The sequence below is a fragment of the Crotalus tigris genome, unplaced genomic scaffold (assembly GCF_016545835.1).
Source record: "Crotalus tigris isolate CLP2741 ecotype Arizona unplaced genomic scaffold, ASM1654583v1 scf7180000018765.387419, whole genome shotgun sequence".
NCBI lineage: Eukaryota > Metazoa > Chordata > Lepidosauria > Squamata > Viperidae > Crotalus > Crotalus tigris.
In genome coordinates this window covers 15,980-29,063 of record NW_024097188.1, presented here as the reverse complement: position 1 = coordinate 29,063, position 13,084 = coordinate 15,980, and the positions used below count along the sequence as shown (strand labels likewise).

Here is a 13,084-nt window from a genome sequence, read left to right as displayed (position 1 = left end):
AAACGTCTCGCTTAGCAACGGACATTTTGGGCCCGATTGCGATCGTTAAGTCGGGGACTCCCTGCATTCTGACACCCGTTTGGTGTGCTGTTTTTGTAGAATCCTTAGGCCCTAATGCTGTATTCTGTGACACCGGATTAAAAACAAAAATGAATAAGTAAATGAATGAATGAATGAATGATTAAATAAATAAATAAATAAATAAACCAGCTAGCCAGCCAGCCAGCCGAAGAGAGGGGGTTGGACTAGATGACCTCAAGGGGACCCCTCTCTCTCCAGAATTGGCATGCTTCTCTGAATTCCCCGGGGCATACAACGCACAGAAAGGGCTGTATTCTGTGACGCTGGATGAAAAAAAAAAAAAGAATAAATAAATAAATGAATAAGTAAATAAATTAAGTAAGTAAGTAAATAAATAAAGAAATAAGGCAGCTAGCCAGCCAGACAGCCGAAGAGAAGCTGTTGGACTAGATCAGTGGTTCTCAACCTTTTTAATCCCGCGACCCCCAACGGGTCATAAGTCGAGGACTACTCAACCGGTTGTAAGTCGAGGACTACTCAACTGGTGCAGCCCCATTTGCAGAATGGGACTTTTGGCGGGCTCAGCAGGGCAGAGACAGCCCGGACAATTCCTATTGGCTTTTGAAAGCCAATAGAATTAGATTCTATTCAAGAGAGTCTCTTCTATTGGCTTTCAAAAGCCAATAGAAGAAAAGGGAGGAACACAGCTAAGGAAAAGGGGGGGGAAATGGCGGACTGCGTTGTTTGGCGACCCCCGTGAAATGGTCGTTCGACCCCAAATGGGGTCCCGACCCACAGGTTGAGAACCGCTGGACTAGATGACCTCGGGGGGAACCCACTCTCTCAAGAATTGGCGTGCTTCTCTGAATTCCTCGGGCATATAACCCACAGAAAGAGCTGTATTCTGTGATCCCAGATGAAAAAAATAATAATGAATAAATAAATGAATAAGTAAATCAGTAAGTAAACAAACAAACAAACCAGCCAGCCAGCCAGCCGAAGAGAGGGGGTTGGACTGGATGACCTCAAGGAGAACCCTCTCTCTCCAGAATTGGCGTGCTTCTCTGAATTCCCCGGGGCATATAATGCACAGAAAGAGCTGTATTCTGTGATGCCAGATGAAAAAAATAATAATCAATCAATAAATGAATAAGTAAATAAGTAAAACAAACAAACAAACAAACAAGCCAGCCAGCAGAAGAGAGGGGGTTGGCCTGGATGACCTCAAGGAGAACCCTCTCTCTCCAGAATTGGCGTGCTTCTCTGAATTCCCCGGGGCATATAACGGCACAGAAAGGGCTCCTCTGCCAATTTTGCCTTACAAACACTCTGCCCCCCCCCCCAGCCTCCACACACACCCCCCAGGCTCAGCCGTTGCCAGTGCAATTCCTTCCTAAGGTTCCCACTGATCCGAAATTGAGCTGTAATTATGGGATTTGGGCTCTCTCAGCTTCCCTGGCTCCGTTTTGAGCCTGGAACCGTCCCTTCTTGGGGAAGCCGGCATGCCTGCATGCATGAGCCCCGGAAGGCCCCCGCCACGCCACGCAGACACGCCAAGGTGCCTCCTGACACATGCCTGGAACGCTTCGCCATCCCACCGGCCTGGGCACTTGGTCGTAAGGTGGCTCCTTTCCCAAAAATAAAAATAAAAATAGATGCCTGGAGCTGTCCAAAGGGCCGGGCGAGGCGGCTGTTGGCAAGAGACGCTGCCAGCCAGCTCCAATTAGTTCCCATTCAGACAGCCACGCTAGGTGCCAACGGTGCCAGCCGCCCAGCCCAGGAGATGATGCTGGGCCATTAACGTCTCCCAGCAGCTGGCACCAAGGCCTCCACCTACGTTTCCCGGAGCGCCTGGCCCGGCTGGCCAGCCGCGTGGTACCCTCTCCTAAAGGCTTAATGCTATCTGGCGGGTCATTATCTCCCGAGGTCTCCACGGCCAATGAGTCTAGCAATTAGATCTCCCCCCCCCCAATGGAGCTGTTGCTGGGTTCCCGGGCGCCTGGCGAGCCAGCTTTCTTCTCCCCCCCTCTTTTTTTTTTTTTTTTTTTTTAAACTCTCCTTTTATTTGTTTGCTTCTGGGAAATAACTCGGTGACTGGGGGATGCAGGCGGTAAAAGCCTGGAAGAAACGGGGACTGCTAAATTGTTGTATAGAGTGTGTTTTAAAGGTGTGTTACGTAGGTGTGTACACTTTGAGAGGAAGCAACTAAATTTCATTTTTAATGGGCGCCGTTGGGCCCACAGGAAAAAAATGACAATAAAGGTTATCCATCCATCCATCCATCCATCCATCCATCCATCTATTTATCTATCTGTCTATCTATCTATCTATCTATCTATCTATCTATCTATCTATCTATCTATCTATCTATCTATCTATCTATCTATCTATCTATCTCTATCCATCCATCATCTATCTATCTATCTATCTATCTATCTATCTATCTATCTATCTATCTATCTATCTATCTATCTATCTATCTATCTATCTATCTCTATTTCTCTATCTATCATCTATCTATCTATCTATCATCTATCTTTCTATCTATCTATCTATCTATCTATCTATCTATCTATCTATCTATCTATCTATCTCTATCATCTATTTATCTATTTCTCCATCCATCCATCCATCTCTATCTATCTATCTATCTATCTATCTATCTATCTCTAGATTTTATCTATCTATCTATCTATTTCTCTATCTATCTATCTATCTCTATTTATCTATCTATCTATCTATCTATCTATCTATCTATCTATTTCTCCATCTATCCTATCTATCTATCTATTTCTCCATCCATCCACCCATCCATCTCTATCTATCTATCTATCTATCTATCTATCTATCTATCTATCTATCTATCTATCTCTATCATCTATTTATCTATTTCTCCATTCATCCATCTCTATCTATCTATCTATCTATCTATCTATCTATCTATCTCTAGATTTTATCTATCTATCTATCTATCTATTTCTCTATCTATCTATCTATCTCTATCTATCTATCTATCTATCTATCTATCTATCTATCTATTTCTCCATCTATCCTATCTATCTATCTATCTATTTCTCCATCCATCCACCCATCCATCTCTATCTATCTATCTATCTATCTATCTATCTATCTATCTATCTATCTATCTATATCATCTCTCTCTCTCTCTCTTATTGAGGTTACCCCAAGAGGCGGGAGGGGGGGGGAAGGTCACACATTTATTTATTTCTTTATGTGATAGAAACACACTCACGTTATAAGCCAAAGTGATGCCTTTAACAAAATGGGTGGAAAACTACAAGAAGAGTCCGTCAAAAATCTTTCCTCTTTAATTTTTTTTTAAAAAAATAAGTTAAAATATTAAAACGAACAATAAACCGATAAAAAGGACGGATACGAGAGGACATCTGCCCGCTTTCCTCTTTAATTTAACCATTCCCCCCTGCTTCTCACCCACTTCTACGTCCCCTGGCTTAAACCTAACACAGTTAGTAAAATCCGCACTGGAAACTCCTCTGCGGGAAAACCAGTTCTGCATCTTGCACAGAAAAAATGGCAGAGATTAAGACCGCTGCTTTTGGGACATGAACCTCTCTCTCTCTCTCTTTCTTTCGTTCATTTGTTTGTTTGTTCGTTCGTTCTTTCTTTTTCTGTCTGTCTTTTTCTTTCTTTCTTTTTCTTTCTCTTTCTGTCTGTCTTTTTCTTTCTCTTTCTATCTGTCTGTCTTTTTTTCTTTCTTTCTTTTCTTCCTTTCTTTTTCTTTCTCTTTCTGTCTGTCTCTTTTTCTTTCTTTTTTCTGTCTTTCTTTTTCTTTCTTTCTTTCTCTTTCTGTCTGTCTTTCCCTCCCTCCCTCCCTCCCTCCCTCCCTCCCTCCCTCCCTCCCTCCCTCCCTCCCTTCCTTCCTTTCAAAAAAGCATCTTTCGTGTGGGAAGAATTGAACTTGAAGCAAGGATGATTCCAACTGCAGCCAGCAGGTGAGGCTTAAGGGCTGAATTTTGGCCTGCTTTCATCCTCACCAGAGACTTCCAAAGAAGCAAAATCGGACGATCCTTTGCCTAGGATGATTTAAGGTTCGTCTACAAGCTCTCTAAGGTCCCCGTCCCACTTTAGATGTCCCCTTTCTGTGATAAGAGCTGAGAGGAAGCACTTTGTGGCTTTGCGGTGGATAGAAGACCCAGCAATCAATCAGTCTCAAGATGCTGAGACTCTGGAAAGAGGGCAGAGAAGAGCAACAAAGACGATTAGGAAAATGGAGGCTAAAATATACAAAGGACGGTTGCAAGAATTGGGGATGTCTAGTTTAATGAAGAGAAGGACGAGGGGGGACATAATAGCAAATTCCAGTATCTCAGGGGCTGCCCCAAAGAAGAGGGAGTCAAGCTATTCTCCAAAGCACCAGAAGGAAAGACAAGAAGCAATGGATGGAAACCGACCAAGGAGAGAAGCAAGCTGGAATTAAGGAGAAACTTCCTAACGGTGAGGACAATTAACCAGTGGAACAGCTTGCCACCAGATGTTGTAGGTGCTCCATCACTGGAGGCTTTTAAGAAGAGATTGGACAGCCATTTGTCTGAAATGGCAGCAGGCCTCCTGCTTGAGCAGGGGGCTGGACTATATGACCTCCAAGGTCCCTTTCAACTCTGGTAGTCTGTACTCCAAGAAAGATAACAGGGACTGGAGAGTCTATTTAGTGCAATGTTTCTCAACCTTGACAATTTTAAGGCATGTGGACTTCAACTCCCAGAATTCCACAGCCAGCATTGCTGGCTGTGGAATTCTGGGAGTTGAAGTCCACATGCCTTAAAATTGTCAAGGTTGAGAAACACTGATTTAGTGGCTTGCAATGGCCATTGTAACCCTAATTCTAAACTGTCGGTGTTGCAGGGGTGTGTGTGTGTGTGTGTGTGTGTGTGTGTGTGTGTGTGAACCATAAGTCAAACCTGGATGTGCGTGTATCATTCTCAGGCAATTGTGGTTGTCTTCAGCGGTTTCTGCCTGATCCCACTGCCCAGCTCTTGTGCAGCTCAATGCACAAATTCAATGAGTTAATTGAACATAATTGAGTTAGTTAATCTAATTTAAAAATTTGCATCCCTCATTTCTATCACTCCAGGCAGCACCTGAAGTTTTTTTTTTTTTTTCCCCTCCCTTTGCTTGCCTTCCACCCGTCTCTGCACGGGTTGATCTTGGAAGTTTATTATTTTGGGGTTTTTTTTTCCCCCTTGTTCTACCGAAACGGTGCACCCTACAATCAGCCCCAAGTACCTCCTCATCAAGCTGTGAATAATCCATTGAAACACGATTGTTGATCATAGCTTCTTTCCTTCGAAGCTGCAGTTGTCGCGATTAAATTAAGCCTGTTTTAGCATGAGGACAAAAATGAAACAAGATTGGTCCTGGACAAATTGGCTTAGACCAAGAAGTATTAGTGTCCAATAAACAGAGGCATAGAATCAAGATCATGCAAAGTATTACTACCGCTTTATAAAACCCTAGTGAGGCCATATCTGGAATACTACAGCCAGTTTTGGTCACCATATCACAAAAAAGATGTTGAGAGTTTGGAAAAAATTCAGAGAAGAGCAACTAAGATGATCCAAGGCCTGGAGACCAAAACATACGAAGAACGGCTGCGGGACTTGGGTTTGGCTAGTCTAAAGAAAAGAAGAAATAGGGGAGACACGATAGCAGTGTTCCAGTATTTGAGGGGCTGCCACAAAGAAGAGGGGGTCAAATTATTCTCCAAAGCACCAGAAGGAAGGATGAGAAACATTGATTGGAAACCAATCAAGGAGAGAAGCAACCTGGAATTAAGGAGAAACTTCCTAACAGTGAGAACAATTAACCAGTGGAACAGCTTGCCACCAGAAATCATGGGCGCTCCATCACTGGAGATTTTTAACAAGAGGCTAGACCAGGGGTAGGAAACCTGGGCTCTTTTATGACTCGTGGACTTCAACTCCCAGAATTCCTGAGCCAGCCATGCTGAGGGGAAAGGGAGAGGTTTCCAAGCTGAGCCAGGCTGGCTGAGGAATTCTGGGAGTTGAAGTCCATGAGTCATGAAGGGGTCATAGTTCCCCATGCTGGCTGAGGAATTCTGGGAGTTGAAGTCCACCAGTCATGAAGGAGCCAAAGTTTTCCCCATGCTGGCTGAGGAATTCTGGGAGTTGAAGTCCACGAGTCATGAAGGGGCCCTAGCTCCCCCATGCTGGCTGAGGACTTCTGGGAGTTGAAGTCCGCGAGTCATGAAGGGGCCATAGTTCTCCCACGCTGGCTCAGGAATTCTGGGAGTTGAAGTCCACAAGTCATGAAGGGACCATAGTTTCCCCATGCTGGCTCAGGAATTCTGGGAGTTGAAGTCCACGAGTCATAAAAGAGCCAAGATTGCCTACCCCTGGGCTAGACGGTCACTTAGAGATGGTATAGGTTCTTCTGCTTGAGCGGGGGGCTGGACTAGAAGACCTCCAAGGTCCCTTCCAGTTCTGTTCTATTCTATTCTATTCTGTTCTGTTCTGTTCTGTTCTATTCTATCCTGTAATTCTATTCTATTCTATTCTATTCTATTCTATTCTATTCTATTCTATTCTATTCTATTCTATTCTATTCTATTCTATTCCACTCCATTCTGTTGAGAAACACTGTTCTAGCTGATTTGAAGATTGGCCATGTTGCAGTTCGCTACCGCTTTCCACTTCTATTTCATCACTGATTGTGGGACATTATCTGCTCGGATATAGCAATATTTAGTTGAATTCTATTCTTCCTGCCATCCACATCATATTTTCTGGGCCATTGGTTTACCACACATAGGCCCAAAGCTTAACGGAGCCACACTAAATTGTTAGCAAAACGATTGCTCTTCAAATACTTCACTCTTCCGGCTGCTTATCTACCTGCGCAAAATCGTAGCCGGACGGTTCCGTTTTTGCTTTTCACCTGTCCCCCCCCCCCAAAAAAAGCACTTTGTTCCGGAACATTTCAGCCTTATCAAAGTTTTCTTCGGCGTGGTTTCCATGACGATGATGATGGTGGAAGTCAGAGGAAAAAAAAACTTCCTGGTGGAAACGCTGGGGTGGAGATTGTTATTTTGGGAAGCTATCGAGCGCTCGGCAGCCCCCCCCCCAAAGAAAAGCAGAATTACAAAGACTTTTAATAAGCTGTTTTTTCAGGCCAAGGATTAAGGGGGAAATGACAGAATCCTGGAAACGGCGATAGACCTACGTTATTAATGAATTCATTAAGGTAGAGTTTCTTGGAGTTGGGTTGTTTTTTGGCATCTGCAGTTTGGCAGCTGTGAGTGAGCTGCTGCTTAAAAGATAAGCTGCTAATAAACTCCTTATCGTTTTGTTGTTGGTGAATTAAATTCCGCTTTCCCGGCAAAGGCACACGGTGCTGGGGACCACGTCTTTAGTCTTCAGCAGGTCCTCACAGGCCTCTGGGTCTCCTTGACAGATACAACCAATTCTTAGGCAGTTCTGGCAGACGTCAAATCTTGGTTTTCCGAAGGGTCCCCAGGACATGGTCGAAAAAGTCAAGAGGATTCACAGTGGATGCAATCTAAACTGCCCTTGTTTTATTTTGCATGCTTCCTGCCTTGATCCATTTTAGAATAGAACAGAGCTGGAGGGCCCTTGGAGGTCTTCTAGTCCAGCCCCCTGCTCAAGCAGGAGACCCTATACCATCTCAGACAAGTGACTGTCTAGTCTCTTCTTAACAATCTCCAATGATGGAGCGCCCACGATTTCTGGTGGCAAGCTGTTCCACTGGTTAATTGTCCTCACTGTTAGGGAGTTTCTCCTTAGTTCCAGGTTGCTTCTCTCCTTGCTTAGTTTCCATCCGTTGCTTCTTGTCCTGCCTTCAGGCGCTTTGGAAAATAGCTTGACTCCCTCTTCTTTGGGGCAGCCCCTGAGATACTGGAATGCTGCTGTCATGTCACCCCTCATCCTTCTTTTCGCCAAACCCAAATTCTGCAACTGTTCTTCCTATATTTTAGTCTCCAGCCCTTTCACCATTTTAGTTGCTCTTTTCGGCACTTTTTCCAAAGTCTCAATTCCTTTTTTTTTTTTTTTTTGTAACGTAGTGAGCAAAACCGGGTGCAGGTATTCCAGGTGTGGCCTTACTAAAGCTTTACAAAGTGCTACTAACACTTCACCTGATTTTAGAACGGAATAGAGCTGGAAGGGACCTTGGAGGTCTTCTAGTCCAGCCCCCTGCTCAAGCAGGAGAACCTATAGTACTGTCTCAGACAAGTGATGCCTTTGATTCTATCTTCTTCTACTTCTTGTGCCCTATCCGTTATTGGACGTTGGCGATCCTGTTTTTATCAGCAGCCGCACAAAAAAGTGCTGCTGAGTTTTGTCCAAACCGGTCCCTTAGATTTTGAAGCCAGGATGTTCCTCTTCTGCCTGGACCTCGTTGGCCTTCCGTCTTTCCCTGGAGGATTAAATGGAGCATGCTGTATTTTTCTGGGTGTCGCATCATGTGTCCAAAATATTCTAATTTTCGTTTTTTAATTGTTTTGATGATTTCCCTGGGCTTTCCCAGGCGGCTGATCCCCTCCTCATTTCTGATCTTGTCAACCCAGCTTCTACGTAACAGCCGCCTGTCAATCTACATTTCAAAGGCTTCCAGTCTCTTCAGGTGGCCTTCTGTCAGAGACCAGCTCTCTGCTCCAGTGTTTCTCAACCTTGACCATTTTAAGGCATGTGGACTTCAACTCCCAGAATTCCACAGCCAGCAATGCTGGCTGTGGAATTCTGGGAGTTGAAGTCCACATGCCTTAAAATGGTCAAGGTTGAGAAACACTGCTCTACTCCATAGAGCAGGATAGAAAAAATATAGCATCTCACAAGCCCCAGTCTTAGGCTGATGTCGTGACTGCAGAAGACCTTTTTTCATTTTGAAGAATGCTGTTTGAGCTTTCTCTACCCTTGTCTTTACTTCAGCGGTCATGTCCCAGCTTTCGTGTAGATTAGAACCGAGGTGTGTGATCCTTTCAACTTTTTCTGGTGGTACTCCTTCTGAATTTTTTAGTGGTAAATTAACGGGATGTTCGCTGACGACCAGGATCTTGGTTTTTGAGGTGTTCGATTCTATGCCTGTGTCTAAATCAGTGCTGATTTCAGAAGCTTTATTTACCTTCTTTGTAAAATTGGCTCATGGATCACAGGGAGAGGGAGAGAGGGAGAGAGAGAGAGAAAGAAAGAGAGAGAGAAGAAAGAAGAGAAAGAAGAGAGGAAGAAAGAGAGAAGATAGAGAGAGAGAAGAGAGAGAGAGAAGAGAAAGAAGAGGGGAAGAAAGAGAGAAAGAGCAGAGAGAGAGAAGAGAAAGAAGAGAAAGAAGAGAGAGGAGAGAGAGAAAGGGAGAGAAAGAAAGAGAGAAGAAGAGAAAGAAGAGAGGAAGAAAGAGAGAAAGAAAGAGAGAGGAGAAAGAAGAGAAAGAACAGAGGAGAGAGAGAAAAAAGAGAAAGAGAGAAAGAAAGAGAGAGAGAAGAGAGAAGAAAGAAGAGAAAGAAGAGGAAGAAAGAGAAAAGAAAGAAGAGAAAGAAGAGGAAGAAAGAGAAAAGAAAGAAAGAGAGAGAGAAGAGAGAAGAAAGAAGAGAAGGAAGAGGAAGAAAGAGAAAAGAAAGAAGAGAAAGAAGAGGAAGAAAGAGAAGAGAAAGAAAGAGAGAGAGAAGAGAGAAGAAAGAAGAGAAAGAAGAGGAAGAAAGAGAAAAGAAAGAGAGAGAGAGAGCAGAGAGAGAAGAGAAAGAACAGAGAGAGAGAAAAAAGAGAAAGAGAAAGAAAAAGAACAGAGAGAAGAGAGAGAGAGAAGAAGAGAAAGAAGAGAGGAAGAAAGAGAGAGAAGAGAAAGAAAAAGAACAGAGAGAAGAGAGAGAGAGAAGAAAGAAGAGGAAGAAAGAGAGAAAGAAAGAGAGAGAGAGAGAGAGAGAAGAAAAAGAACAGAGAGGAGGGAGAGAGAAAAAGAGAGAGAAAGAGAAAGAAAAAAGAAGAGAAAGAAGAGAGGAAGAAAGAGAGAGAGAGGAAGAGAGAGACAGAGAGAGAGAGACTATTCTTGGACCAATATGAACCGCCTGGCGATATTTTTTCTTTCCCTTTCTTCTTCCTCCCTTCCTGCGGCTGAGCTCACGGGTGGGAGGCCCTGACCTTCAAAACATGACATTTGGCCAGAATGAATCCTCCGCTGTCAGCTCTCACCTCTGCTGTGATTCCACATCTGATCCAGAGGCTTTGTGAAAAGGTCTCTGCTTGTCAGAGTCTGGGCCAGCTTCTCCTCTGAAGCCGAGGACGGGCGGGAGGCAGGCAGTTGGGGCAGTGATGGAGAAGAGTGAATATCTGCAGGTTGTGGCTTCGTTTCTGAACATTTTTGTTCCCAGGCTAGTTTCTGTTTCTAAGGGCTTCCGTGGATCTGGTGATGGGGAGGGCACTTCAGTTGAGGGCCACCTCAAGGGAGGGTCATGTCAGGGGACGTTCTTGTGATGGGTCTTGTGAAGGGTCAGGTGTGGGTCATGTCAGATATGGGTCTTGTGAGGGGTGTTGGATGGGTCTTGTGATGGGCCACATCAGGTGAGGGTCCTGCGAGGGGTCAGATGTAGGTCAAGTGAGATGAGGATCTGGTGATGGGTCTTGGGATGGGTCAGGTGAGGTGCTTGTGAGGGGCCAGATGTAGGTCACAACAGGTAAGAGTTTTTTGATGGGTCTGGTGATGGATCAAGCGTGGTTCACATCAGATGGAGGTCTTGGATGGGTCTTCTGATGGGCCACATCAGATGAGGTTCTTGTGATGGATCAGGTGTGGGTCATGTCAGATATGGGTCTTGTGAGGGGTGTTGGATGGGTCTTGTGATGGGCCACATCAGGTGAGGTTCTTGTGATGGGTCATATGAGGTTCTTGTGATGGATCAGGTGTGGGTCATGTCAGATATGGGTCTTGTGAGGGGTGTTGGATGGGTCTTGTGATGGGCCACATCAGGTGAGGGTCCTGCGAGGGGTCAGATGTAGGTCAAGTGAGATGAGGATCTGGTGATGGGTCTTGGGATGGGTCAGGTGAGGTGCTTGTGAGGGGCAGATGTAGGTCACAACAGGTAAGAATTTTTTGATGGGTCTGGTGATAGATCAAGCGTGGTTCACATCAGATGGAGGTCTTGGATGGGTCTTCTGATGGGCCACATCGGATGAGGTTCTTGTGATGGATCAGGTGTGGGTCATGTCAGAGATGGGTCTGGTGAGGGGTCCTGGATGGGTCTTGTGATGGGCCACATTGGGTGAGGGTCCTGTGAGGGGTCAGGTGTGGGTCATGTCAGATATGGGTCTTGTGAGGGGTCTTGGATGGGTCTTGTGATGGGCCACATTGGGTGAGGGTCCTGTAAGGGGTCAGATGTAGGTCACTTCAGATAAGAGTTTTGTGATGGGTCTGGTGATGGATCAAGTGTGGGTCACATCAGATGGGGGTCTTGGATGGGTCAGGTGTCGGTCACGTCAGGTGAGGGTCTTGTGAGGGGTCAGATGTGGATCACGTCAATATGAGGGTCTTGTGCTCGAGCTTTGGAAGAACGGCTGCTGGGGTGCAGGGGAAACCTTTGTCCCTTTGGTGAGGATGGAAAAGGCACAGTTGGAATGCTGGGGTGTTCACAGCCTTGAATGTGGGGAAACCGAGGCACCGAAAGAGAGACAGAGAGACAGTGTGAGAGAGAGAACAGGGGAGAGACAGAAGGGGGAGGAAACAGAGAGAAGGAAAAAAAGGCAAAAGAGAGGGGGAGAGGGAGAGGAATCAAGAGAGAGAGAGAGAGAGAGAAGGAGGGGGAGAGAGGGAGAGAGAGAGGAAAAGAAGGAAAGAGGGAGAGAAGGAGGGAGAGAGGGAGAGGGAGGGCAAGGGAGAGAGCTGAGAGGAAAGGGCGAAGGAAAGAGAGGGAGGGAGGGAGAAGAAGAGAGGGAGGGAGGAAGAGAGGGGAAGGGAAAGAGGGAACAAAAGGGAGGGAGGGGAGAGAGAAAAGAGAGAAGGAGGGAGGGGAAGAGAGGAGGGAGAAGAAGAGAGGGAAGGGCAAGAGGGAAAGGGAGGGAGGGAGGGAGAGAGAGGCAAGGGAAGAGAGGGAGAAGAAGAGAGGGAGAGGAAGAGAGGGGGAAGGGCAAGAGGGAAAGAGAGGGAGGGAGGGGAGAAAGAGAAAAGGGAGGAGAGGGAGGGAGAGAGGGAGGGAGAAGAAGAGGGGGAAGGGCAAGAGGGAGGGAGGGGAGAGAGAGAAAAGGGAGAAGGAGAGGGAGGGAGAGAGGGAGGGAGGGGAGAGAGAGGGAGGGAAAGAGAGGGAGGGAGGGGAGAAAGAGAAAAGGGAGAAGGAGAAGGAGGAAGAGAGAGAGGGAGAAGAAGAGGGGGAAGGGCAAGAGGGAGGGAGGGGAGAGAGAGAAAAGGGAGAAGGAGAGGGAGGGAGAGAGGGAGGGAGAAGGGGGAAGGAGCGAGAGGGAGGGAGAGAGGGAGGGAAAGAGAGGGAGAGAGGGAGGGAGAAGGGGAGGGCAAGAGGGAAAGAGCGAGAGGGAGGGAGAGAGGGAAAGAGAGGGACAGGAAGAGAGTAAGGGAGAGGGAGAGGAAGAGAAGGAGGAAGGGAAAGAGGGAGAGGGAGGGAGGAGAGAGAGAGAGAGAGAGAGAGAGAAAAGGAGAGATGCTTCTCTTACTCTCCTCCCAACTCCGGGAATTTCAAACAAAGCCTCCTTGCTTTCCACCCTGTCCGTCAATGTCCTTCCATCCCCTTGTAGCTCAGTGTCCTCTTGGGACCTCGGTGTTCGCTGAGCTCGCTCGATTCCTTCGCGTCGGACGGCAGAAAAGAACAAATAATTTACTCCTCATCTGGAGAGCTTGCCCGAAGCGCAACCGGCAACGCAAAGCTCGGGTCTCTCTGACGGGAAGACAAGAATGATCAGGGGGGAAATAAATAAATAAATAAACGTCCTTCTCTGAGACATCCACCGAGGCCCTCGGAGCAGAGACGCAGCTTCTGGTGGAGAACCAGGTGCCTCCATCCCATCATCCTCGGTGACCCCGGCAGGAATTTTGTAAGCCTGTCACTCCGGGTGAA

At 46.3% G+C, this 13,084-nt stretch overlaps 1 protein-coding gene across 1 annotated transcript in view; it reads right to left on the bottom strand.

Annotated features, from left to right (window-relative positions):
• The window catches only part of PDE2A (phosphodiesterase 2A), an 89,327-nt gene extending 81,786 nt beyond the window's left edge, over positions 1 to 7,541 (bottom strand). Inside the window, exon 1 of the mRNA XM_039355877.1 lies at positions 7,410 to 7,541. Coding sequence (XP_039211811.1) covers positions 7,410 to 7,541 — 132 coding nt within the window. The remainder of the gene's footprint in view (positions 1 to 7,409) is intronic.
• Positions 7,542 to 13,084: the final 5,543 nt, after the last annotated feature.